General features: G+C 35.5%; 4 protein-coding genes across 4 annotated transcripts; 2 read left to right on the top strand and 2 right to left on the bottom strand.

Annotated features, from left to right (window-relative positions):
- Positions 1 to 774: 774 nt before the first annotated feature.
- LOC18613424 (piezo-type mechanosensitive ion channel component) lies at positions 775 to 17,991 on the bottom strand. Its single transcript, XM_018124049.2, has 22 exons — positions 17,329 to 17,991; positions 16,229 to 16,309; positions 15,679 to 15,838; positions 15,430 to 15,587; positions 14,291 to 14,447; positions 13,980 to 14,166; positions 13,166 to 13,281; positions 12,463 to 12,547; positions 12,146 to 12,361; positions 11,867 to 12,044; positions 11,347 to 11,475; positions 10,986 to 11,159; positions 10,615 to 10,848; positions 8,462 to 10,012; positions 5,583 to 8,068; positions 5,030 to 5,425; positions 3,400 to 3,558; positions 2,019 to 2,528; positions 1,608 to 1,752; positions 1,362 to 1,506; positions 1,073 to 1,247; positions 775 to 985 (listed from the first exon to the last, which is right to left on the bottom strand). Exons 1-21 carry the CDS (start codon positions 17,375 to 17,377, stop codon positions 1,112 to 1,114), a joined length of 7,452 nt encoding a protein of 2,483 aa, XP_017979538.2. The 5' UTR covers positions 17,378 to 17,991; the 3' UTR covers positions 775 to 985; positions 1,073 to 1,111.
- Positions 17,992 to 18,115: 124 nt separating this feature from the next.
- On the top strand, positions 18,116 to 19,758 carry RPH1 (resistance to phytophthora 1). Its single transcript, XM_007050644.3, has 4 exons — positions 18,116 to 18,518; positions 18,619 to 18,829; positions 18,994 to 19,163; positions 19,261 to 19,758. Exons 1-4 carry the CDS (start codon positions 18,237 to 18,239, stop codon positions 19,285 to 19,287), a joined length of 690 nt encoding a protein of 229 aa, XP_007050706.3. The 5' UTR covers positions 18,116 to 18,236; the 3' UTR covers positions 19,288 to 19,758.
- Positions 19,759 to 20,057: 299 nt separating this feature from the next.
- Positions 20,058 to 23,146, bottom strand: BSM (Mitochondrial transcription termination factor family protein). Its single transcript, XM_007050642.3, has 3 exons — positions 23,013 to 23,146; positions 20,825 to 22,509; positions 20,058 to 20,359 (listed from the first exon to the last, which is right to left on the bottom strand). The coding sequence occupies exon 2, from the start codon at positions 22,491 to 22,493 to the stop codon at positions 20,922 to 20,924; it is 1,572 nt and encodes a 523-aa protein (XP_007050704.3). The 5' UTR covers positions 22,494 to 22,509; positions 23,013 to 23,146; the 3' UTR covers positions 20,058 to 20,359; positions 20,825 to 20,921.
- A 1,990-nt stretch (positions 23,147 to 25,136) lies between these two features.
- On the top strand, positions 25,137 to 26,796 carry LOC18613421 (auxin-binding protein T85-like). The gene is made up of 5 exons (XM_007050641.3): positions 25,137 to 25,320; positions 25,421 to 25,527; positions 25,660 to 25,866; positions 26,094 to 26,161; positions 26,462 to 26,796. Exons 1-5 carry the CDS (start codon positions 25,233 to 25,235, stop codon positions 26,565 to 26,567), a joined length of 576 nt encoding a protein of 191 aa, XP_007050703.3. The 5' UTR covers positions 25,137 to 25,232; the 3' UTR covers positions 26,568 to 26,796.
- The last annotated feature ends 364 nt before the right edge of the window (positions 26,797 to 27,160 follow it).

Here is a 27,160-nt window from a genome sequence, read left to right as displayed (position 1 = left end):
TGAAATGTATGATGAGATTGTGACCTCTTTGAGCGGTGTGACATATGTCTAAAGATGTATAAGAATCTATCATTGAGCCTCCAAAAGATATGGATTTTCTATCAATAGTAGGGTAGTAAAAGTCACATAAGGTGACATGATCCTGATGAAGGAAAATTTACATGATGGTTTGTATAGTCTAGAAGGTGAGGCCTCGAAAGGATATGAATAATGCATAAGAGATGATAGTTTATCGAAGTGAGATTTCATTAACTAAGAAAGTGATGAAATGTTCTCATGATGTAAACGATTGTTAAAAATTGAAAAATCTAACAAGCGTTGGTGAATTGGAGAGATTGTTAAGGTTCTTTTTAAAAATCAATTAGTGTCATTAACTTGACGGAAACATATATGCAACACCAAACTTGATTCATAATGTGTAGTTGTAATAACTTTGAAGATTAATGATTTGAAAAGTTGTTCAAAGTATTTGATAGTAGATAAGAATTGGAGAGTTGTAATTAAATGCAACTGTTGAAAGTAATTGAAGAACTTTAAATTCGAGTCAAAATTAGAGATTTGTTAAGGTTGTTGAATTGTGCACTGAGAAAATAATGCCATCTTTGTATTCAAAATTTGTAAAAGAGGATCTAGATGCATATATTCTCTTTTAAAAGGTCATATTCGATCATACATAAATAATTTGTTTTTGTTTTTTTTTTTTTCATTTTTTGGAAAAAATCCTGTACAATTATGAGGAACCTATAAATTTCTGTACACGGTTAGCAAAAGGGATTTCTCCTAAGAAATCATTTCTTCCTTTTATATGATGCCATTCTTAGACCACCTGTGATGCAAAATTCACGTATATCTAGCACCTGAATTATAATTATAGTCTGCAACATGGCTTTTGTTTTTTGTAGTAGAATAGCATTCAGCATTTCTTCAACATGTTAATCAATCGTAGATGCTCTGGCAAAAGAACCTAAGACCACCACAGAGGTTCCTGGCCACCAAAGAAGAATCACAATCAGTTCAATTGGTTCAGGTACATCAGGCTGTCAATCGCAACTCGTTTCAAAAAAACACTTACGGAAATTCTTGCAACCAAAAGGGCGTCGACATTGACAACCTAGTCAGGTTTGGTATACTCAAGCAGCATGTGTGGTGACCTATAGATCTTCACTAGGGTCCAGTAAAGGACCTCTTCGACTCCAAGCTCACCTTCTGCTCTTGCAGCATATATATCTTCGCAGATGGCTATCAACCTACATCAAATCCAGATAAACAGATATCAAGGAACTAAGAAATGAATGAAATAGTGATTCATGCCTTCATCCTCCACCCTTTTTCTATAAATAAAGATCAATAGAAAACATTACCTATCACAGGAAGGCAGGTTCTCATATGGTATTCTCATTCTTAAGTCAGAGCATTGAAGCCTGATAAACCGGCCAACAGCAAGCACAAAAGTTATGTAGAGACCCCAAATGCTGAACTTGCTTAGCGTGTCTCCAAGAATACCCTCTGATGCAGTATTGAAATATTAATAAGTAATAATAAAGAAAATCATAATGACTTGCTATCAAAATAGACATACAACATAAAATGGGTTTTCCAGAACTTACGGGGTGGTGTTTCCTCAGATACTATTATGGCCATAGGTCCTGTTAAATCTCTGCAGCCCCTTACATTAGATGAATTGATATCATGGAAGGACCACCACTCAAAAGCTGCATGATTGATAACAAGATCTGCACTCACTGAACTTACCTGTTGAATTTGGTATTTCATTTGTGTCAAAAATAGATTATTAATGATTCTATACCTTTTATAACTACTTTAATTTAGAGTCCTTTCCCCCATTGACTGAAAGATTGATAGCTTAAATTCAAGTAATAAAAGATAATACATTACATTTTTGCTAATAAGTCATTAGAGATGAAGAAATCCTAACAATGCAAAACAGTACTAACTCATATATTGTGGAGGAAGGGAGGAGGAGGTGAAATAAAAACTTGAATAAGAGTCCTGGGTACCTCTTGCTCAAAAGGTCGGACTTCACCAGAACCAGTGACACGGAAGTATCTTGGATAAAGATTATATATCCTAAAGCTGTTTGTTGAACCATTAAGAACCTTTTGGACATCTGATCGTTCAGGAAGATCCTTAGAATCAACAGGTTTCTCATATTTCACAACTTCCTTGCCCTTTGGTCGTTCCCTAGTAAGCAGCCAAGTAGAAGTGATACCCATGTCCATGTCCCAGTCAAGGGACTGAATAAATCTTCTCTGAACCACATCAGGGACAAGCCACAAAATACTTGCATCAGCTTGGCAGCATATTAATTGTATATCATTCTTATTGTATGAGTCCAAATAATTTAGGGGATCAAGATTAACATCAGAATTGAGCTTATCCCATTGGAGCTTTTCACAGAGAGTCGTCTGATACAAGGTCAACCTTCCACCACCAGTACTAATGTCTGTTTGAAAAGTTGCATCTTTAATGGGGTTTGCCATATTTGTTGGATTGCCACTGCTGTACATCTGGCAGACAGAACAAAATTCATTGACTAATCAAGGTATAGAATGCTTCTTCCACCTAACTAGAAGTAAACTAACTAGACACTCAATGTTGTGTAAGACTTCTGGTAACAGCATTAATGATGCTCATAGGCACTATAAGTACAATGCTAACGTCATTACTTTTAGTAAGACAATAGTAACATGCCATACTGTCAAGTTAAAGTGTAATATCACGAATCACTATTTTACTATTTTAAAGGTTTGATTTATGCTATGCTTTATTCACTTGTCTCATATCAGGCCTCAAAGAATAGCAAATATAAAGAAGCTATCACAGAACTCGTTGGATCACTGCCAACACTTCATAAAACTTCAAAATAAAGATATAAAGAACTCTGAGTTTACAAAGTATACATTCAAGCAATGGAACCTCCTTGGCAATGTTGGAACCATTAGTGTACATCCTAAGAAGTAACATAAAGGCAAGGGACAGCTGGTGTTACATATGATGATTTAGATTTAAAAAAGGACCATGAATGACAATAGGTCAAATCAAAGTATTAAATTTTCTTCACCTTTTTCATATTATTTATTTTCCTCATTGATGCATTAGCACATCCATATACTTTAAAAACCCATCGCTCTTTTCCATGTAAAGGCACAATAATATGGGCACTCAAGAGACCAGCAGTAAATATTACATCCAAGACATGAGGTACTTTTCTAATGCTTCATGCAAAACATTGCTAAGCTCAAGTGTTTGCTTTTCTAATGAAATGGCATAAGAAGATCAATCAAATGGAATTCCTACTGAGAAAAGTTTCTCAAACTGTTCACAGGTACTATACATCAAAATATGAAAAATAGAACATCTGGTTATGAAGTCCCTTACCAGCATAGGAGCCCAGATAACACAAAGTAATATAAAGAACAGACATATTCCATTGCAGCATTTAGTCATTTTTGTTTGCTTTTCTCCTTGTTTGTGCTTCGCTCTGTTCAACACAGCATCACATTTGACAAGGTACAGACTTGCATTGATGTCTTCCAGCTGAAGAGGAAAGCTACATGTCAGTCTCTAAAAATCAGCAAGGAAACGATCCAATCAAAGATTCATTGCTTATTTAAAGTCAAACAACTATTCGTGATAAGATAATGAAAAACATCTTTGTCGGCCAAAATCAAGAAAAAAAATTTATCTTTGCAATTATCATTTTTATCACTGGCATATGAATGTTGCCAAAGGATATATGTCAAGACTTTCCAAAAAAAAAAAAAACCCACATGACCAGACAATTATAATTCACTTGCGGGCAATAAATGGATCCTCACATACATATGTAATATATAAGGTCCTAGCAGTTGGCAGTGCTGCAGTGGTACCTTCTTTATTTTCTGAATAATTTCCCCAAGTTTTCTTAATTAATTTATTTATTTTGTTTTCATGTTTCATTTCTGGAGAAGGGCAGGGGCTGGGCTGGGACGAATCACAGTTGATGGTTATACACAGTTGGATGAAGCCATGCAACATGTTTCTTTTCTTAGTATGCTAATTTTAATTTGGCAAGCTTGGTATCTCCTGTTTTGGTGCAGAATTATAATTTTCTACACATCCTCTGGCCTTGGAGAATCAGGGTAAGTTTCTCCAGTTTAGTGCCTAGTGTTTTAATTTAGGTTCTTCTGTCAAGCATCCTGTCTATGTTGTATAGGCAAAACCTAAATATGAGGCAGAATAAACCCCCACTAACTGATATAGGATACCAAAACTTAACACTGCTCTTCACAAGTAAGCCTAATGCTTACAAGTGAAACCGATGTATGAACCACCAGGAATACAAATACAATGCGATAAATAATGAACAGAAAATAACAAATGGGGCATAACCTAGTTTTACATACTGTGTTAAGCATCTAACCAAACAAGAACCTTGTCCAATTCAAGTTGACTATTTGCTTGTTTATTAGGTAGTTTCCCAACTTAGAGTCATTGTCCTTGCAAGACAGTAAATAGTCCAAGAGTCTGTGAAGATTACTGATGTATCCTTCATATTTTACTAGCATTTTAAATAAAGAAACAATAAACTGTTGACTACTTTAGTTTCTTGAAGGCATGGTGCCAATTTCCCTCTCTCTCTCTCACACACACACCCCACTCACTCACACACGCATGCAGGCATCTTAAATATTCTTGAAATTAATCATGACCAAAACCTTGTTTCCTCCTCTAAATCTCCAAAAGCCAATGTTGTTACCCTAGAAACTCTCCTCATATTGAGCCAATAACCTAAAATAATCAGTCCAGATTTACTGGAACTTAACCTTTCTTTCCAGCAACTCAAACAGGTTGTAAACATGGATGTTTCCACCACTTTCTAAGTCCTAAACCTACGCCCAATGTAACCTACATAAAAAGATATGCCAAGATCTGTCCTTGATCAGTCACTGCATATATCCAAAAGGGCAGGTAACTAAATAAATTTCAATGCAAACCTAAAAAAAAAAAAAAAAAACTCTGGACTTACTTTGAGCCAGTCATACATGGTCAAAGATGTTGTTGTGCACGACCAGTCGAGTACACATCGTAATTCATAAAGGAATGGTAGAGCCCGATAAAGTCTATAGCCTAAGTAATTAATCCGTGAAACCTCACTGGTCAAAAACTGCCGATACAAGGTACATTTATGAGGAATCCCATGTCGGATTTGTACAGCCTGAAGTGCTAGAGATACTGCTTTAGCAAGAAAAATAGCACGGAGTGCTAGCTGTCCAGCATTCTGGTTGGAAGATTTTATCTGCCAAGCATACTCTGTAATCGAATATGTGAAGAGAACAAGGCTGAAAAGGTAGAAAATAATTTTTCCTGTGGCGAAGGAACAGAGATAAAGTATGCGATCAACAACAATCAAGAAAAAGATGATCTGCATGAAAGAATTTGACCCAGTTAGAATTTAGATAACATGGTATATCAAAGCTCTAATAGCCCATGACAAAATGCAATGAAAATGACAACTAAGCCATGAGAAATACTGTATAAAAATTAAGGTGGTTAAGAAGACAAAGAAGAAATAGACTTACCATTAAGATAAATACATACTCTTTAGGAAATTGATCTTCTAGCTGATAAACATCAAGAAATTCGCTCTTGTTCTTAATGACAGATTGGTAGAAAATCGCAACTAAAAAGAACACAGTCAAATCAGCAACAAATATGTAAGCATACAGATCGAATTCCCTTTTCCCACCGCCAATAACAGAGAGGATTTTGTATGGGAATCCCATCTCTTCAACAAACCCAGCACGCTTTGCCCTGAGAATTTCTATTGACACATCAGCTGCTGGAGTTAGTGATTTGTACCAATCTGCTGAGGTACATCCTGTCAAAGAAGATGCATACACCACCTCAAAAACAATCAAAGCCACGTTTGGGTTTTCTTGACTTCTTTCAATGCTTTGAACTTGAACCCTACTAGCAAATGGGCAATGACTAGGGATCTTTTCAGTACATCTCTCATCATGAACCACCCTTAGCAGTTGGTTTATTCCAGACTCAACCCTTTCTGGCTGAATCCCATCCTCTGGCCACAAGTGAACATCCATTGACACTTGAACAAAATAAGGAGGAGTTTCAGCTCCCTGTATCAATGATTTCCAGTACCAGCAGAAGCTTCTAATTACCAGTTTCACCATGTTTATTACAAATTGGAGTGACTTTGATACTCTTTCACTCCAGCTAGAGCTCACAAGAATCTCTGTTCTGTAATGAGCACTCCTCCTATGTAAGTTAAAGTCGGTAAAGGGCATCCATTCACCATCTTTTGCACTTATAGAGCTCTGTAAGAGGGTAAATAAGTAGACAAGAAATAGAGGCAACGAACTCACAACAAACGATGACTTGATTTCATGAGCAGGAAATCCTAATTCATGGAGTAGGTCTGAGTTAATGCTCAATCCACAATGCTGGATTAGAATTTGATACAGATATTCAAGCAAAATATAAACCTCCGTGTAAATCAGCATAATAACCCAGAAGATATAAGTCGGGCCGGTATTCACACATAGAGCATACAAGAAAAGAGCTGCAAGATACACCATAGAAAGCAAACTGAAATTCCATAGAAAGACAAGAACAAAGAAACAGTAGCACACAACATCATTATTAGACCGCATTTGGGACCATATATGGCAGAAGATTCTCCCCAGCTGCAAACTTGTAGCATCAGAACTTTTATCAGATTGCAGAGAGGATGAACGGTTTAAACACATATTCTGCATCTTTTGGCTCTCCATCTCATCATATGCCTCATCCTCGACAGATGAGTGCTCATTCATGTCTGAATCTTCTGGTGCAATGTTCAAGAAATTCACAAGGTTATTAACGGCCTGATTTCCAATAGACTGTACCTGGGAAACACCATCACCTAGGAGGTGTACTGCAGAAATCAAAGGATTTTCCTTTGCTTGGCTTTTCCTCTTCTCTGTATCACAAAATGCACTATCAACATCATGTTCAATTTCAGTAATCTCACAAGGTGCATATACCATTGAGTGCTTTGGAGATTGCACTACTTCTGGACTTTCTCCTTTTATACGAGCAGCATATGCATGTGCTTCAAGGGGGTATACCTCCTCTCTAATAAGTTGCTCTTGCTTCCCAAGAGTGCCTTCCTCTTTATCAGGAGGCACAACATCCCTATTTGAAGTAACAGAAGCACTCCTCCTCCTTCGTAGGCCTTCATCATCAGGAGAAACATCACTGAGAGTTGCAACTGAGTTCATGCTATGAAGCTGTATTTGCAAGTTGAGCATCTCAGATTTCATTTTCTCTACCTGAAAGTTACGCTGACGTTTCTTCTCCTCAGATTCACGAATCTGTTGTAACTGTGCAGTTTTCCATGCAGCTTTTTTCTCTTGCTCGCGTACAATGGCACCAATTTGCTCTGCTTCCAGATATCGTGACACATAATCAGACTCTTGAGAGGAAAACATATATGACTGAAGGGATACCAACATAAATATGATAATCTCAACAATTGCAGATCTAGCAGTAATCCGAAACCCATAATCATACTTGTAAAATCCAATGACCTCATATATATAGTTCACAGTCTTACACTTCCCAGAACTGAACTCCCCTACAAAAGGAGATTGATAGGCAAGAGAAAGAACAATGACTGCGAAGTTGTAGATACGCAAGAACTTGAATATTTTATTCTTCTTCTTGAGAATTTCAAGCCTCATCCGGAAGAAAACAAGAGCGAAAGCAAGATAACCAAGGTGCAGAATATCATACTCAAGAGTTCCAGTAATCAAAATCAATACAAGGACAAGGTCCAATAGATGGCAATAACAATAAAGCCTTAGGTAGTCAAGAAAGGTCCACATGCTTTTGGTTTCAAAAGAGAGATCTCGCCAAACAAATGAATTTTTACGTTGAGACATCATTTGCCGATATGTTGATGACCCTGAGAAATCGGACAAGTGATCTGCACGGAGTTTGAAACATGCTAGTAGAAAGACCACAAAATAGCTGAAAAGCATTCGGGGATCATCAATGATCAGTCCTGCAGGGGGAAATTATTAGCAGATTAGATTGAACCTTCTTTAAAGTGCACATAGAACCAAATGAAAAAAAAAATGAATAGATAGATAAACATGGACCATTGACAGGAACACCACCAACTCTTCTAATGGAAGCTAAGTTAGAAAGCAGTCTAAAATTTGTCCAAAAGCCCATATCAAATATACCATGCTTCTTAACGACAGCAAAATGGTTAGACATGGCCAAGTAACCGAATAACATGACTATCTAAACAAAACAGATGGGCTAATGCTAAAACAAGAATCATTAATAATCAGTCAAGTTTTCTTCTACCAGCCAAAAGCAAGTATAAACTATGTCATGCTTGTCTAGCCTATTTAAGTTGCAAGTAATAAGAAGATTAAGAGAGTAATACCCAGCCAACAGCTCCTGCAATATTGGAAATATGAAGATGAGCTTCTCCAGCAGTCATGGCAATGTATTTCAGCCTGGCTTGGTTTTTTTTGATTCAGAGGAAACATATTCTTCCAGATGGCAAAATATTCAAGGATGAGGATGGAAGCAAACAAGAAGACAAGCACTGGCCACAGTTTACGAATAATCCGCCGATTCAAAAGAACACAAACAGCAAGCAATGAAATATATAGCATAGAGATGGCATTCAACAATGCAAAACTTGCAAGAAGCAATGCAATCATGTTAATCTCAAGGCCATAAAGGTTAAACATGTTCTCCATCCAGAATTTCAAATATATTTTTAAGAGAGCCTTCTGTGTTTCAAATCTCTCTTTCCTTAATGCAAGGATCCGCTTCTTGTTCCATTTATGACTCTCCTTGGTGCTTCCCCAGAAATATCCAAATGAAAATTTTCTAAAGCTACTAACTTCAGAGCCTCCTGCTTTGGAGGACACAGGATGAGGTGCTTGAGAAAAAGCAGGGCTCAAAGATGACCATGAATCACTTACTGCTCTGTCTTGTCTTATAGGTACCGCCCCAAAACTAGATGATGGCTTTTCTTCCCCATTAGACATAAAGCCATTGGTGAAGGTGTCCTCTGCTGACAAAAATAAAGGACAAGGCTCTTCCCACTTGCCTTTGTTCGAAATACCACTTGGCATATTATCCAACCAACGGAAGATATTGTATTGAAAGATGCATGCAGCAATTACCAGCACCTTTCCCCTCAAGCCTGATTCTATACCCCAAAATCCCAGCTCGTATACACGGAAACCCAGAAAGAGTGACAAATCAGAATGCTTTTGCCCTGGAAACATTCCAGCCTGTTTACCCCACATCTGATAAAGATACTCTGTTGTCATCAGAAATCCTGTATAAACTAAGAACGATTTGGATGGGATCCGAGAAGCTTTAGGTAAAGTTGAACATATGACAAGGCCAAGTAGATACAAGAATCCAAAAGCAGAAATTGGAGATATAGACGCATAGAATAATGAAACAAACAGGACCTTCTGGCTGTGCCAAATCAGAAACCGCTTGGCAAACCCAAGTACCCCAGAATCTAAAGGATTGGGATCATCAGTCCAGTTGTACTTGCTCTGCCTCCTTTCATAGCTATAAAGTTGCATCACAATTAGAACTGCTAGAGATTGCCAGATATTATCCAACAATGAACCTTCTGGGTCATAACCCAAATAAAAATACAGATCTACAAAACTGGACAACCAAATCTTAAAGCTGGTGAAACTGCTCAAGCTATAGACAAAAATGAACACCATGATTGCATATGTTTTTAAAGGAAACCATAGGCGCTTTTTTGTTCTCTCAACAAGTTGTCTTCCAGTAATCCAAACAAGGAGAAGGAAGATGTATCCAAAAGATATATAGTTGGGTGTCACCATGTATACTGTAAGAAGAATAGTCAGCAAAGCAATGTAGGTTCCACATGATCGATATATTGATAAAAACGTCTGCCCAATTTCACTAAGAAATGCTGCTATCCTTCTCTCTGAAAAAACATAAAACAATTAAGTACACAATGTTGACAACAGAAGCTGTATTGGTAAAAGCTCTAAATAATATATCAGTAGACAAACCGGTAACAGCAACAACACTTTAGAATAAATAAATGGCTTAGATACAGCTATCATTGAAGACTCCTAAAAGTCCAATTTCAAGGCAAGCAGTCATCTTATAGAGGCCTAACATCAAGCTAAGAACCAGATACAGAGTAATCTAAAAGCATTCTCTATCACTTTTAGGTCCATAAAACCTGCACATAATACAGGGATAATACCAACTTGTTCTAGTTTTGATTTGCTATAATCTTTAAATGTATTGTAGGGAATGCAATCTATCAAATTGATAATTCTCTTATAGAGTACAATTACAAACACATAAAAAGATGGTCAATCTTACTACTAAGTTTCTGACACATCTTGAAATAGCATTCCCACATTCATTTCAAATAAGCTAAAATAAAGGCCTGCCTATTACAATTCTTTTAGCATTTGCAATTGATTTGGGAAAACTAAACCATTTTTGTAGGTTTTTCCCCAATTATTACAGTCAATTTGGACAGAAATTTTAACACGCATAAAGGAATGATACCATAAGAAGCATTATCATGGCAACCCGATGTGTTTGGGGACGCATATACTGACAATAGAACAGATTTGTTCAGACCAGCTCTCAAGATGCTAAACCCAACAGGACGGCTAGGGGTGTGCTGCACAATTGCTGAGAATGAAAATAGCATCTCAAACCCATGGTTATGAATTGCACAGAAGCAAGCAAGTAAAGCTATTTCCAGAAAGTCCCATAAGCTATCATGTTTAAGCAGACCTGCATCAATTTACACAGAGAAAATGTTTAGTTTGTTACCCTTTTCTGGGCAAGCGTTTTTAAGAAACTTAATTAATAGCCATAATCATGTCTTATAAATCAATTTAAATAACCTAAAACCAATGCATTATGCATACCTAACTGCAATATGATTTCCAAACTTAAGGAGCCTTTTTGCTCCAAAGCATTAGAGATCAACTCAATCTGAAGAAGGTACAATAATGCAAAGTGAGCTTCACATAGAAGAATCAGAAACTGGCGTATCTTTCTGCTGATGTTGTGGCTCAAAAGATATATCAAAAAGAATATCACTGAAGCAGAGGTCAGAACATAAAGCCAATTAGAAATTGCCACAGATAAACTCACTGTAATAATACCAATTTGCACTTGCCTATGTGAATTGTATAAGAACATTGGAAAAAATGCCTTATGCTAAAGCCTAAAGGTCAATAATAAATTAACTAAAAGCTGGAACAGAGAAGATTTAATAAAACATACCATATACAGCATGGATAAACCCAGGTTTCATAGCAATGACAAATATCAGTGCAAGCATGATAGCTCGAGAACATTTTCGCAGTCCCCATGCAATTGTAGCCACAATGAACACCTTGGTCTCTCCATCCACTGTATTTAAAGGACATAAGAAAGTGATTATATAGATTAAAGTGTAACTGCCACCCTTTTGTATCCATAAACAATCTCAAAAAGTCTAAAGACTACGCCAGAGTAGTAGATGTAAAGAAATAAAAACGTGAGAGAAAATAATGTATTTTATGTGCTGTCAGGAAGCAAGATTCTCAAAAGAAATTTTTAAAGATATCTTAAACAAAAAACTAACAACTATTCAAGCTCACTGCTGTAAAATACAAACGCTCACTCCATTAATGTGCAAGTTTAGAAACATATCCCTGCTGAGGACTTCTAAAGAAATATGCCAAAGTCAACCTAACTGTGGTCTTCAAAATGCAGATGTCAATAAAGAATTAGATTGCACTCAGAATATAGAGTTTCATACCTTCCACAGCAGAGTTGTTGTTTGATGATAGTGCATCCTCATCAGATGAGTAAAGGAAAACAGAATTGTTTACAAGATTACCCAAAGCAACCAAAATCCCAAGACAAAATTGTGCAAGCAAAAAAAGTCCAGGTATGGGATAATGCCAAAATCCAACCATCTCCCAAATTTCCATATCCTGCATGTGTCCAAAATGTTGATAAAAACATAAGGAAAAACAAGTCAACCATTTAAATTTATGATAATGAAGAATTTGCAAACCTCCAAATAGAGCAGTACCTTCCCGAAATTCCTATTCAGGAATGCAAATGCCACATTGAAAATATAGGTGCTAACAGCCCACAAGAGAATGAAGACAAGAAGCAGCCCATTTAACCGGTGCAAACAAAACAGGGAAGGAAAGGCATACACAATATAGCCAACATATGCAAGTAGCCCAAAAGCACATATACTTGCAAAATGAAAACTCCAAAAGGAAAGAGCAAACAAGGATACCTGTCAAATTTTGCCACTGACAATTTACTTATAAACCTTAATATTGATAAATAAAGACATATGAGAGTAAAACAAAATATAGTAAAAGGTAGCGATCATACTGGAAAACCATATGTGAAAAAGTTGATGGTAAAAGTCCGGAAAACCGTGCGCCGTAGTAAAACATTGGTATGTCTTACACCAGATCTGGAGAATTAAAACAACTCATTACAGAACTCAAAACAACCAGTCATGTAAAGCATGAAATTTTTTTTTTTGTGAAAATAAAAAGGCAAAACTGGTGCCAAAAGATCTTGTGCAGCATAGTTCATCAGATCCAAAACAAACATGGTGGCAAAAAGATATTAGTATATAAAGCTAGTAAAAAAGAAAAACTCGAACTAAAATGAGTATTGATAATTCAAATAATTCATAATTGCTTCTCATTCCGCAAAGTATAATGATGGAAAGCAACCATTCCACAATGTTGAATCAGATAATTTGTTCTTTCTTGGTATACTGTGACTACTGCATCTTCTTTTCAGGACAACTCTATTCAACAAAGAAAAGCTTGCTCAAAATAGAAAATTATCGAAAACAATTTCAGGTTAAAATAAAATTCCCAGGATACTACATAAGTATAAATAGATATTTGAATTAATAAGCTACTTCTAGATAATAGATTCAAGAAATGGACTAGATCTATGAATAAAATTAAGAACCATTCAGCTTGAAATTTATGGTGTACAGAAGATCACTCCTCTTTTAAAATTCAAAGCAGAGAACCCTGGAAAAAGCAGAAACAATATAAAGAAAGTGTGTTACCTTGATTCACGAATGAAGAATGAATGCTTTGAGGGAAGTAGTTGCTCTGTCAAGTTACTTTCTCGCATGGACATGATAAAATCCATTTCCTCCAAATCACATTTGACATAGGATAGCTGCACTACAAGGCAGAATATTTAAATAGCAGAACCCAAGACCAAAGCACTACAGAAAGATTTGAAAAGCCAAATAACACATTAAATAAGATATTTTCAACATATATTCATATTTGTTTCTTACAAGTCTTCCAAAACGTCAAGGTTAGCATATCCGTATAATTGTTAGGCAAACACTTAACATGCCAATGGTAAAAAAATTCACAACAGAACATGCTATATTGCTGTTATGCAAATAAATGGAGCTGCTCCATCTTGTCGTCAGTTATTTCATCGCTTTATAATCATAAGTTTAACTTGTCAAAAATTACCACGAACATATATATGAATACATGGTTTTGGATCAGGAAGCTCTCAAAATTTCCAAGTGCAATTTCACTGAGTAAATAGAATTACCATTGCAACTAGAACCACACCAATGTTATCCAAACTCCAAAGTCTCCTTTGCAACTGAATAATTCATATCTATACAGGGAAATTAAAAAGAAAGAAAAAAAACACTCCAAACCATCTTAAAATTGTATTATCAGGAAAAGACTAAATTAGAAGGACAAATGTCAGAGACAGGATAGAATAAAATGAAATAAATTGCAGAATCTACGATTCTAGAAGACGGATGAGTGTTTTGCACTTCATTTAAAGGTTCAGCTAGAATTTTTAATCAGAACCAAATCTATAGTAATACAACTAGTACATACCATGATATAAAAAAGTATAAGAGAAACAGCAGAGCAAATTTCAGGCCACTCAGATGCTGTGGAAATTTTAAATAGACCAACAAAATCAGCTATCCTCTGTAACATATGTGAGAACTCTATAGGGAGCTGATACACATAGAGCAAGACAATGTTGAAGCCTGCATAAAGCTGGAGCGCCTTCCACAACCTTGAGAAGAAAGTACCAGAACGTAAGCTACTAAAGGTATTGACAAATGGTAACATCAAATACATTGGAAAAAATGAAATTGAAACACTGTTCAGTGGTGTACAATGGGTGACAAGGCAATCACCTAAACAGTCCTAGAAAATTGCTTGTCAAAGACCAATCCACTAGCCCAACACAGCTACCAATGAAAAATGGCAAAGACACCCATGACGGATGGCTTATTCCCACAACCAGCTGAATAGGAGGTAGAAGCAAACAGGAAGCAACTCTAAGATGGGAACCTTTCATGAAAGAAAGTATGGAGATAATTTTATATCAGTTTCACTTTTAATATAAACATGAGGGATAATATACTAACAAAATTTAAAACTCTACTGTAATTTAAGTTCAGAAACTGAAAGAAAATAAAGATTAAGTACGAAATGCTTCAAGATAGTTTTAGCTATCCTTTCTTTTCTTTTAGTGTAAGAGACCAACACTTGTAACAATTCCTTGACAACAGAGAAGCTTAATGGAGATTGAGATTGATGTGTAAAAAGTATAAAGTTGACTGGAATTCAGTTAAGCAGCACTATGATTTCAGTTGACTAACCCATAAAATAGCAGCCTATCAGGCAGACATATTAATTCATTCTGCACATATATTGGATATTACGAATTTGTCAGGGGTACAACTCATAGCTACAGCAAAGCTGTAATGCAGAAAATACCAAGCATTTGTGCTCACAGAAAACTCAACATGTTATTTTTCTAGAAGAACATTCAACATTGTTAACATGCAGCACGATTACCATATAAAAACCCTCAACCAGAATGAGAAGAACTTTACAACTGACAAAATCATAAGGGAAAAAGATTGTTTTAGAAGTTCTAGTAGCTAATTGATAAGCATTTCAAGTAGGCTAAAAAGTCTCAATAATTTCATCTCAAGTCCATATGGCCCAAAAGACCAAAAGAGAAATACTCCAAAGATCACAAAAATTGCTATCATTGATCCAAAATGAAAAGAAGATAACAAGAAGACTTAATTACTGCTTTAGAAAGGGATGATAGGGGGGCAAAGGGTATGAACATGATTGAATCATTTAACAAAGAGAATAAAATCATCTCTTGCCCATATCCTCTTCATACAACGAGCAAAAGTCCAAATTGCAAAATGTGCATATCAGATCCATTAAATGGATCCTTCTTTAGGGTGGAGAGAATACATAGTGCTTCAATGTCATGAAAAATTATTAGAAATATATGGAAATACTTACAAACCTAAATGTTCAACGGCTGTTAAGAAATGACCCCAACAAGAATACCGCCAAGGAACAAGACCAAATTTGGTCCCATGTATATCAAGTAAAGCAACAAATACCACTAGCAATTGTACAACCAAAAAATAAATCACAGTGGGAGATTTCCAAGACTGGATTCTGCAAAAGCATACCAAAAGAGAAAAATTATCAAAAGAAGCAAAGGCAGTGAAGAAACAAAAGAATTAGAGAAAACAAAATATATTCTTACATCATAAAACCAATCAGCTTCATCCACCAAGCATCTCCTACACTCTGTTTATAACCATCAATGGCCCACATAACAAGATACACAGCTTGTGAAAGACAAACGAGTAGGGAAAAGATAATAACAGGCCACAGTAACAAATATTTCCTCCGGAAACGAAATCCTACAAGAAAGTAATCACATTTTACTTTATAAGAAAAGAGTACAACTTCAACTAAAGCAATAAAGGAACAATAATCAGAACCAGAAGTTGAACTTCTAAAATGCAAGACGCCTAGAAAATATCTCAAACCTCTTTGCTAATTTTCTTAAATATCAAAAAGAAAACAAGACTCAGGATTAATTTAGCAGTAAAGACTGTTTTCAGTGAACCTACAATAAGCACTTTGTAAAGTTCATTCAATATATATTCAACTAAACCCAAAGCACCAACCAGAAAAAAAGGTAAAAGCCCAAAGCAACAACGTCGAAGAAGTATGACCCGGCTGAATTATGGAACTAGAGGACAGCGAAGATAAAACAAAATCCTTACTAGCAAATCTTCATTGCTTACCTATTTTAGGTGCAGTATACTGAATGAGAAGGAAAGCTATCAAATCAACAAGAGAGACCAAACTCCAATTAATCAATGCAGCTGCATAAAAGGAAAAACAGGTAAAAATCATTAATTACTTCAATGGCAAAGCGCATATGTGAGTTACTACTCACAAATTACACCAAAAAATACAAATGATAATCTCAACAAAGGGTATTTTTCTCTCTGTGAATATTATACGTAAGTCGTTCTTTCTGCAATTTTCTAGCAACAGCTCTCAACTTCTATTAATTAAACTCTCTATTGTACTTTGCTTAAACCAGGCCTCCAAGCCCATTACAAAACAAACCTGTACCTCAGCAACAAGAGTACCAATGGAACTTTTTCACTTTTCAAGTGACTTTTAACTAATACAACACTTCTACACTTGTTATCTTTTCAGGTTCCAAAGTGAAGACAATCAGTTGATAAATATTATGCGGAATAAAAGACTGCAAGACACCTGGTGTCACAAGCTAACTTTAAGCTCGGTTCAGGTATCAATAGGTTAGATTTTTGCCAGTATCAAAAACTCCAAACTTACACATTACTTCTCTAGTTCAAGATTGACTCTTTACAAAATAGAAATGAATTCCAAACAATAGAGGAAATGAAGTTGAACAGGTTGCTATTAAATAATGAAAAGACTAGTGTTCACCACATGAACTCATGAGTTGGAAACAAATGAAGGATACAGGTTTCCTCACGCTTAACACCAGCTTGGATTATTCAAAAAAGGTGATTTAGACTCTCGTGAACTTCCTAACACATCCCCATGGCATTCGGACTTAGTTATTTTCCTATGTTACAGCATCCAAGAATGAAAAATTATGCAGGTAACTAAATTATACTGATAAACATAAGCACTCATAAACATAGCTCATATAAAAGCATACAAAAAGTGGATTCCAACACAGAACCAACATAATTTAAATGAATTGCTATTAAAAAAAAGGACAAAATGGAACTAAAAGAAAAAACTTTCAGGCTATTATATGCAAACGAGCACTCTGATAATCAATTTATAAGGGAAAAAATTAAAGGAAACTAAGGTAATTAGAATAAATAGCAAAGCATACCCGTTAGAAGCAGCAGAGGCAAGACAAACCCAGCAAGAAAACTCCCCATTGAGATTAGCACTTTAATACCTCCAACACCAGATCAATCCAGAACAAAGACAAAATCCGTTCATGGGTTTTCAGTTTTTATTAAAATATACAAAACCCCATTTCAAGGCAAATCAAATATTTCCTCCAAATGAATAAAAAGAAGGAATTTTGAATTAAAACCCCCCAAAGAAAGTTCGGGTCATGTGTTTTTCTGGTGTGGGGAGAAAGTAAGAAAAGAATAAAGGGAATACACGAAGATTAGTAAATTAGGTTTTCCAACATTATGGACAAAATCGAATCATCAAAATTTTGGTGTAGTACAAATGTAATGAGAAACAATAGATTTAAAATTATGACTAAAGCGTGATAATGATGGGAAACTACTAACTGCTAACTACTGGTCCAAACAGCCAGTGTCGCACTGCTATGAGGCAATAGAACGTAGTTGGAACTTGGAAGCGAAGCGTACAAGATTTTGTTTTCTTTTCTCATCAATCGTTGAACCTTTTTTTCGTTAAAGTAAAGTAAAATAAAATTTCCCATGGTGGTCGAGCCAATGAGAACCTTTTTTTTTCTCATTTTCCTGTTTGGGGCTTGACATAGTTTTGTTTTACTTTGAAAACGTTGAGGCATTGCAGTTCGTGTTTGAGGCTATTCTGGTCATAAAAGATTGCTGCGGGGGTGAGCTGTGTTGGTCCGGGTTTGAGTAGTCCGAGAGGGAACGGCGTCGTTTATAAGGTGACAATCGCGCCATTTTTAACAGCAAAGATTAGCCTCGGGTTCCTTATCTCTCTCCCATCTGGTATTTTTGGTTTCAAATTCAAGAATTTCTGGATTTCGATGAGAGAATTGATTTGAGAGCGTGTTGATCATTCAACATGTACTCGTTGATTTCAACGCCTCTTTGCAACTTTGGCGTTTCAAAGTTTCCTTTACCTACTTCTTTCAATTTCAGTTACAACAACAATCCCCGGTTTCTCAGCTGCAGAAAAGCCCTGCAAATACATGCCAATGCGGCAAATGAAGTAGATAGACAGATTGAAACTGTTCAGGAAGAACCCAAAGAAGAAAACTTAGTAGCTGAACCCCAAAATGAAAGCAACAACATCTCCAGTACTTCCTCCCCTTCCACTGCACCTCTTGACAAGGACCTCAAAAAGGTAGGATTTTGACGTATGGTCTATCTTTACATGGAAAATTGGTTGATTTTGGAATTACAGGCTGATTTTGAGGATGTCCATATATTATAATTGAAAACAGGTGCTTCAGAAGACTGCTGCAACCTTTGCACCAAGGGCTTCCACAGCTACTAAAAACCCTGCTGTGCCTGGAACTGCCTTGTATACTGTTTTTGAGGTTCAAGGTTATGTCTCAATGTTGTTGGGTGGAGCTTTATCTTTCAATCTCATATTTCCATCAAATGAACCTGACATATGGAGATTGATGGGGATGTGGTCTATTTGGATGTTCAGTGAGTTAAACTACCCTAATCCCTTAAAGCTTTTAATTAATTACTGCATATTCTGGTTCAAGGGTTTCAGTAAATGCATTGAAACTTTTGCAGTGAATCATCTATTGCATGTCCAACAAACTACAATATTCAGTTACTACTTACTAATGCCTATTTCTTTACAGCAATTCCCTCCCTTCGAGCCCGAGACTGCTCAAAGAATGAAAAAGAAGCTCTTAATTATCTCTTTCTCATCGTCCCATTGCTCAATGTTACAATCCCTTTCTTTTGGAAGTCTTTTGCAATCGTCTGGTCTGCTGACACCATAGCCTTCTTTGCCATGTATGCCTGGAAGGTACTTTTACCCATGGATGATCTCCAACCTTTTTTAGTATTACACAATTACTGTCTGTGAGCATTTTTCTTATTGAATCGATATGTACTTCCTACAGGTTGGATGGCTACAGAAAACAGAGTAGGAATTAATTGCACTGGCATGTGATTGGATCATGGAGCTATTATTCTTAAATGATCCCCAGTTTCGAACCCAGGATGCATGCGAGATACAAAATTCCTCCAATCTGATTATTGCGGTAACTCACAACCAGAATGAAGATTATTCATGATTAACATGGCAGGGGGTGGTTGTTTCATCTGAGCAAGACTCAAATAGATATCTCTTAGAAATGCAATTAAAAACGGATACCGATTCATCTATATTCTTGGGGTCTTGGCTGTTTTTCTTTTTTCTTTTGAAATTTAAGCTTCAAAGTTGTTTCTCAGGAATTTTATGTGTACACTCAGAAGTCCATTTGGAGAATCTACGGATTGAAATTTCTGAATTTCATCAATGTCTTCGTTTGGCATGTAAACTGATAAACCTGTGAAATTGTCATGGTACGTTTGTAGTTATTGTATATGAATAGATGTCACAGGAGAATACTAGATGCCGTTAGGTATGCATTTCTCTATTCCAGCATGAAACAGATACCCCACTAGGCAGAGCCCAAGGGGATGCTGCTATCGCTAGGTCATTGTAATTTGATAGCATAACAATGGTAAGTAGGATGATGGTTTTGGCAGAGGTAGCAACAGAGGCCCCCGTGGACACCTTTCACTATTGAGTTTTCATGGACTCAATTAACAGCATTACATGTAAAACCTATACCTTGCAAGTTAAACCTGGTGAAGCCGAAGAAGACAGAATTACCATCACCAAGGATTCATTCTCAAGAATTCATGAAAAGCATCAAAAGAAAAGGATGAAATGAATGTCATATATGCTACACAAATTTTTGACAGAATTTGAGTCAGTAGTTACAAGATGTCTCGTATTAGAATACAGAAGCTGACATCTAAACAAGCACCTTATTATGTGGTAAAAATCACAACCGAAAAAGAAAAGAATAATTGGAAACACACTGGAGAATCGAAACATGATGCATTGATATTTATGGTGTCTACTCTAGGTATCTGTATCCATCAACAACCACATGCCAAACTCCATAGTGCACTATATTAGAAGGAACATCAGTCTCCGCCTAGGTATGGCTGAAAAAACGAAGGTGGATTCTGGTAAGTGGTCAATGATGATACATATAAAGCTTATGATAAAAATAACACTCAAGCAATGAAACACATAGAATAAGAAAGAATAGGAAGGAGAAAATGCATCTACGGCAGTGATGCACATTATAATCCAGCCAACTACAGCTAGTCATTATTTCTGCAAAGGATTTTAATGAGATCCAGCCACAATGGCCAATTGGGGCAAGTCAGCAACAATGTTCTTAGACCACCAGAAGTCTACATACTTCTATGTTATATGTATTTCCTAAATGAAACCAAAATTGTCACATCATCCTAACTTCAGACACTAGGACTTACCAAAACCATGTCTTTTGTTATGTGTCGCTATGCAAAATATGAGACAACATGGTTAAGGCAGTCTGTGACATTCAATTAAGAAAGGCAGAGATAGTCCATCCATCTGTTTCAGCTTAACAGAAAGTTTACCTTTTAAATATTGCATCCACCTTCTCCACATAATGATCTGATTTGAGAAAACCAAGAATTTCTACTGTGGAACTGTATCTGAACCTGACTAACTGTTTTATACGTACTCATCATCACTATCCCCATACTCAGAATCAGACTCATCGCTTCTTGGTTCCATCAGTGAATTCATGTCAAAAGAAGGCATCATTTCCATCTCCTCCATCTCAATGGTGTCATAGTTCATCCGTTCCTTAAATTTCTCATCAGAGCAGTTAAGAAGCCACGAAAGAGAACATTTAAAACCCCTCTTTGCAACAATCTTGTGTCTAGGCTTTATAGTAGACTCAAGACTATAAGTAAATAATGCGGGGAAAGCAACCAAATCATCAAGTGGCCTCCGCATTTCCATTTGAAAGTAATCAAAGCTAAGTTTCATGATGTCAAGATTCAAAGCAAGCACTTGGGGACATCTCACAACCATGTCCCTCACTTGTTGCAAGGAAATACCACAATCCTTTAGGAAATCCACATGCTTCACCATAGAAGTATTACTGAGGCTCACAACCTGAGGCATTTTCTCCACAACGGTCCCAAAATCCTCAGGACCCAAATCAGTAATTGATTGAAGCAAACTCCTTTGACCAAGAAGCTTTGGTATAAGATCAATTCCTAGAATTTCAGGATACTGTGCTATTATAGATGGAAGTGATGCTTTTCTAACATTGAACTCAAGAAGGGATTCAACATTTGGTTTGACCCTCTCCTCCAATCCAAACCCAAGGATGTGAGGCCTCTTCTCTATTAATCTAGCTACAGCTAACCTTGGAATACCCAAGCCTTGAAGATACTCCACAAATGGCTTGATCACACGGCCTACTCGCATCCCCAGAATTTCAGGGTATCCAGTTAAGACCCCTCCAACTTCCCTTCTTGACACCCCAATGCCAACTAAATAAGCCACCGATGTGCTCATGGTTCCCTCGAGCTTGAATCCCAGGACTTCTGGATATCTCTCAAGGACCCGAGGAATATCATTAGGCTTGATATCCAACCCTTGAAGATACTTTACTACTGGGGCAAGGTCAACAACAACACTTGCATGGAGAACTTGTGGATATCTTCTCAAAAACTCTGTGAAGGTGGATTTTCTAACACCCAATTTCCCCAAATAGTCAAGCACAGGAATCATGTTCTTTTTCACGCTACAACCAAGAACAAGTGGATAATTGTTGATGTCTTCAATAGTAAACCCCAGTTTATGAAGAAAATCTATACGTTCCTGCATAACCTCAACTGTGACAGGAAGTTCTAGCCCATCTAGCTCATCAGGAATTATACCAAGTCCCCTCAGAAACTCATAAACCCTGGCACGATTTGCTATCCTCTCTTTCTTCATCTCCAACAAACTAGGGCGACTATACAAGGACGAGGAATCGCCTTGTTTCCGACCCAAACGAACACTTTTTGGCTTTGATGCAGATGAACTCACAGATGTAGACGCAAAGGTTCTATCAGCAACGGAGCACTGAACCCTTGCAATCAATCCAAAATTCCTCTCATAGTTTCTTGGGATTCTAAGAGTTGATGTCCAAGTTAATTTGGGTTTATGGAAGGTAAGAGCAGGTAATTCTGAATGTACGAGCAAAAAACTAGGTTTTGTAATGCCAGCATAGCTTCTGATCTTCATAATTTCACAGTTCACACTGGTAGGAAAGATACAACACAGAACAGCAGACCAAATAAATTACAATTTCCAAGAAGCAAGGAAAATCAACTCTAAAAAATTTCTAAAAAATGGGTATTTTAGATGTTAAGAAGAAAATGAATTTATACAATGAGACCTCAGAAAAGGTTATATAGTTACAAGCAAAATTAAGAAATTTCTACTTTTAAGCGCTTGGGCGGAAACCCAAGACGCTAAAATGGCAATTAGGCGTCATTTCAGTAAAAAAATACCATCATTTTTATCCAGACTCCTACACCAAAGAAAAAGACAAAGCAGACCAAGAAGAAGAAATAGAAACTAAAGCATCTACCTTTCTCGAATTAAAGACACTAAATTAGCTAATACTCCAAATTTCACAGTTCCTAAATCTTGTTTTTGACTAGTCTATTATGTTTTCAGCAGCTAGCTTATCACTTTCAGTAAGAACGTACTCCAATATCAAAAGAAACAGTAAAGGAAAAAATCAATATGAAGAATAACCTGCTCAGAATATTAGCCGGAGACAACCGTTGCCGCCTTGCCGGTGGCCGGAGAAGGGTGGAACAGTGTGGGTGCAGCCTAGAAGTGAAGCCTCGTGTTTCGAAGTGCGGCCAGCGGTGACTGGTAAGGACGTGGGGGTCAATCAAATTTAGAACTAGTAGATTTTTTTCCCCCTCAGTTGCTCTAGTTTTGTTTCTTTTCTGTTGCTTTTCCTACGTGGCGCACTCCGATGACATGGCAAAACAGATATACTGTAGCTCTAGCCCATTTAAAGGTAAACTCTTTCCTCTTTTTTATTTTTCGAACATGCCTGAATAGGCTTTTTCATCTGCATTTTCACCATTTCATTTCTACTTAAAATATTTACTTTGAATTTTAAATTTAACCAAGGATTAGGAATTTTTGAGGGAGGGAAGTAATCCAATTTGTGTGGCCCAATATTATGCACAACAATTTATTTCTATTTTCTACATTTATAGATTTTTTTAAAAAATTTATATTTGATATATTGTTAGTATATAAATTTTAAATTTATATTTAATACATAGTCAGTGTATAGCTTCTATCTCATCAAAATATGTCACCTCGTTAATAAAGTATAACAAAAAACTTTAAGAACTTAAAATTAAATATTAAAAATTTTATAATAACTAATTAAACAAAAAATAAAATATTTTCACTTTTCTATCTCTCAACCCTTCTTTTTCTTTGCTTTCCTTTTCCCTCTAACTCCACCATTTTCTTCTTCCGTTAAAATTAAATTTTGTAAAATTATGCAACTTCAAGAGTAATTTTAGATTATTTTATTATTTTTTTAAAACTCCAAAAAAGATTGAGGAAACATACGTTTCAAAAAAGAAGATTGAGGAAACAAGATTTAAATTAATAAATCTTATTAATAGAATTTTATTAAGTCAATAATTTTGCTTCTAAGTAGCGTGATTAAGTCAAAATTTTTTCTTTTCCTATAAGCTATATCTCACCCCACTTTGTTGTTGTGTTGCAAAAGGAAATTCACTTTCACTAAAATACGTTGATTTTGAAACCTTTTCTAAAAGGGTTGGTAACACCTCATCTAAAAATGAACTGATTTTCATTTAAAATCTTGAAAATGTAGAATTTAGTTAAAAATTAAAATGATTATGTAATATATACTTAATAATGATTTTGGTTCAAATACCAAAAAAGATGTAATTTGATTTAACATCTCAAATTTAAACTTATTAGCATTTTAGATTTTAATAAAATGGTTAAATAACACTTTAAAAGAATTTTGATTTTGATAGAAATTTAAAGTTTTATGATTGTATTCAATGAAAAAAAACCCTAATGCCTGTGAAAAAAAAACAATTTTTGACTTAATCTTGTTATTTAGAAGTAAAATTGTTAACTTATAAGGTTACGCTAATAGCATTTATTTATTTGAATTTTGTTTCCTCCATCTCTCTTTTTGAGGTTGCAAAAGAATAATAAAAGAATATAAAAATTACTTTTAAAATTATAAAATTTTGTAAAATCTAATTTTAATGAAAAAAATGATACAGTTGGAGAGAGATAAAAAACAAGAAAAAGAACGATGAAGAGATAGAAAAGAGAAAATATTTTATTTATTATTTAGTTAATCATTATAAATTTTTTAATATTTAATTTTAAGTTTAAAAGTTTTTTTATTTTACTTATACTATACATTGTCATTGCATCAAATATAAATTCATAAATTTTATATACTATTAGCGGATCAAATATTTTTGTCTCAGTAGTAAATAATTTAAAAGTTAAAAACTCTCAAAAATAAAAACTTATAATTTTAAAAATATTTATTTTAAAAAACTTTTAAATTTTTACCTTTATATATTTATGAAATCAAAATCACACTTTGTGATTAAATAATAATATATAAATTTATAAAATCAAAATCACACTTTGTGATTAAATAATAATATATAAATATAAATACTATAGAATGGCATTTGTTTATAAAAAAAAAAAAGACTATACAAGGACATTATATTAAATATAAAACATTTCTTTTAAATTATGATAGGGTTCTAACTTTTGTTGACCTTTAAAAAAGATTGTGTACGAAGAAAAGGAAATGCTACTTATTTCCCATTAACTTAGACTATTCCTTATTAAAAAACAAAATTTTATTTCGGTGGCAGTTTAGAAGATTTGTAAGAAGAAAAGTCTAGATCCACCATTTTCAGAACCAGAAAGGAGATGGTCCGGTGGCCTTGTTTCGTTTCCTTCTTTTTAACCTTCCTTTTTTTCTGGCAAACCCTTGAAGCTTCTCCATGCCCCATCAATGGTCAGTTTTGCCTTGTTTCTAAAGACTGATGGGCAGTTTAAATGATTGTTGACCACCGACAACTTATAGGCAGTATCTTTTAATGGATTTTTTTATGCAGGGTTTCCTCTGGTAAGGAACATTAGCGAGCTTCCACAGGGTAGCTATGGAATTAAAGGTTTATCCCATACAACTCTTGCAGGTTCTGTCTTCCATGGGATGAAAGAAGTAAGCTATTCACTTTCACTAAAACTCTGTTTTGAGTTGAAGACGTTCGTTTGTCTCTCTTCTTTAGGTTTTCTATCAATCGTTTTCTTTGTTCCTTTTTTTTTTTTTTTTTTGGTGGGATTCATTCCACAGATCGAGATATGGCTTGAAACATTTTCGCCAGGAGCACGCACGCCAATCCACAGGCATGCTTGTGAAGAAGTTTTTGTTGTCCTCAGAGGGAGTGGCACTCTGTTTCTTGCCTCACCTTCAGATGAAAACAAGTCCCCCGGAAAGCCAAAAGAGTATTTTATCTTTCCAAACAGCACATATCATATCCCTGTCGATGATGTTCACCAGGTAAACTTAGACCATTAGACGACCAATAATGTCCAACAATGTCCCTTTTCCAATTCCCAGGATTATGAAAGAGCAGGGAAGCTTTCAGCTTGTTATAGATAGGCATGCTCATAGTTATATAAGGGGAAGAAAGAACACTTTCTTCTATGGAAAATTGGCAATCTAGCTAGAGCCTGTATGGTTGTTCTTCACTGCCTGATGAATAATGTTTATGATCCCCACTGCAGGTATGCAATACAAATGAACATGAGGATTTGCAAGTTCTTGTAATAATATCTCGCCCTCCTATGAAAGCGTAAGCAAGTTTTCTTCTCCAGTCCTTTCCCAAAATTCCTGAACATGCATCTTTTTTATTTTCATATTTCATTATCAATTTAGTGTAGACTGCATTCACTTTTCCCGGAATCTCCAGATCATTAAACTTGGCCATATTACTGTCAGTATATAGTATTCAATTCTCCTTTTTATGGATAGGATGTCCTTGGCCTTCATTACTTATTTTCCTTGTTCCTCTGCTGATTTCAAGTTTCTTTCATCCTTTTTTTAACAAAGGCTGAGCTGAGGAAATAGTTGTTCTCTTTGCTTCGCCTTTCAGGTTTGTATATGAGGACTGGTCCATGCCTCATTCTGCAGCAAGGTTGCTGTTTCCCATGCCTTGGGATGAACAATGTCGTCAATCACCGCAGAAAGATGAGCTTTAATGTTTAAGCCACCCCTTCAGACTCTTGTATTGAACGGCCTTCCCGCTTGGGGCCATTAATTCTGTGGCTGGACTTTTACATGTTCTAAGTCTGCAAACTACTCAAAAATGAATCTGCAAACCATTATATTGGTGGTCGAAGTAGAAGCTTAGATCTTTATATTTTGCTTTGAATTTCAATGTTTACAAAACCTCCATCTTCTCAATCTAGTACTGTTTTCATTATCAAACATATTGCTAGATTTATAGCCCTTGCTCTGTGACAAAATATCACATGGAAATAGTGCTATAATTAACCATGTTTTTCCTCGATAAAAATATTAGACAAGTTTACGAATTATCTCAATTAAAAAAAAACTCAAAAATGTTTTTATCTTTTTGTTATACTCAAATAAATTCTTATATTCTATTATTTTTATTTGAATAAATTCTTGTTGTTGCTTTTATGATTAGTATCTTTTCACTGATTACAAAATAACATGATTTTTTGAACCTAACAAAATTGACTAAATAGAATAATCATGTCTTGAATGAAAACCTTTTTTTACTTAACCAATTTCGTTGAGTCAAAAAAGTCTGTGTCAACATTCATAT

Source organism: Theobroma cacao, chromosome 1 (assembly GCF_053813885.1).
Source record: "Theobroma cacao isolate CCN51 chromosome 1, ASM5381388v1, whole genome shotgun sequence".
Classification (NCBI taxonomy): Eukaryota; Viridiplantae; Streptophyta; class Magnoliopsida; order Malvales; family Malvaceae; genus Theobroma; species Theobroma cacao.
This window is presented reverse-complemented; position numbering and strand designations above follow the sequence as displayed.

What these genes read in the sequence shown, in the direction of transcription:
- LOC18613424 (XM_018124049.2), bottom strand. Translation starts at nt 17,377, where the DNA reads ATGGGGAGTTTTCTTGCTGGGTTTGTCTTGCCTCTGCTGCTTCTAACG. An exon ending in TGAATAGGAATTTCGGGAAG is followed by an intron (nt 12,045 to 12,145) that starts GTACTGCTCTAT and finishes GGACACATGCAG; the next exon opens with GATATGGAAATTTGGGAGAT. An exon ending in TTATCTGGGCTCCTATGCTG is followed by an intron (nt 2,529 to 3,399) that starts GTAAGGGACTTC and finishes TCTGTCTGCCAG; the next exon opens with ATGTACAGCAGTGGCAATCC.
- RPH1 (XM_007050644.3), top strand. Translation starts at nt 18,237, where the DNA reads ATGTACTCGTTGATTTCAACGCCTCTTTGCAACTTTGGCGTTTCAAAG. An exon ending in TTGACAAGGACCTCAAAAAG is followed by an intron (nt 18,519 to 18,618) that starts GTAGGATTTTGA and finishes AATTGAAAACAG; the next exon opens with GTGCTTCAGAAGACTGCTGC. An exon ending in GTGGTCTATTTGGATGTTCA is followed by an intron (nt 18,830 to 18,993) that starts GTGAGTTAAACT and finishes ATTTCTTTACAG; the next exon opens with CAATTCCCTCCCTTCGAGCC.
- BSM (XM_007050642.3), bottom strand. Translation starts at nt 22,493, where the DNA reads ATGAAGATCAGAAGCTATGCTGGCATTACAAAACCTAGTTTTTTGCTC.
- LOC18613421 (XM_007050641.3), top strand. Translation starts at nt 25,233, where the DNA reads ATGGTCCGGTGGCCTTGTTTCGTTTCCTTCTTTTTAACCTTCCTTTTT. An exon ending in CTGTCGATGATGTTCACCAG is followed by an intron (nt 25,867 to 26,093) that starts GTAAACTTAGAC and finishes TCCCCACTGCAG; the next exon opens with GTATGCAATACAAATGAACA. An exon ending in TCTCGCCCTCCTATGAAAGC is followed by an intron (nt 26,162 to 26,461) that starts GTAAGCAAGTTT and finishes TTCGCCTTTCAG; the next exon opens with GTTTGTATATGAGGACTGGT.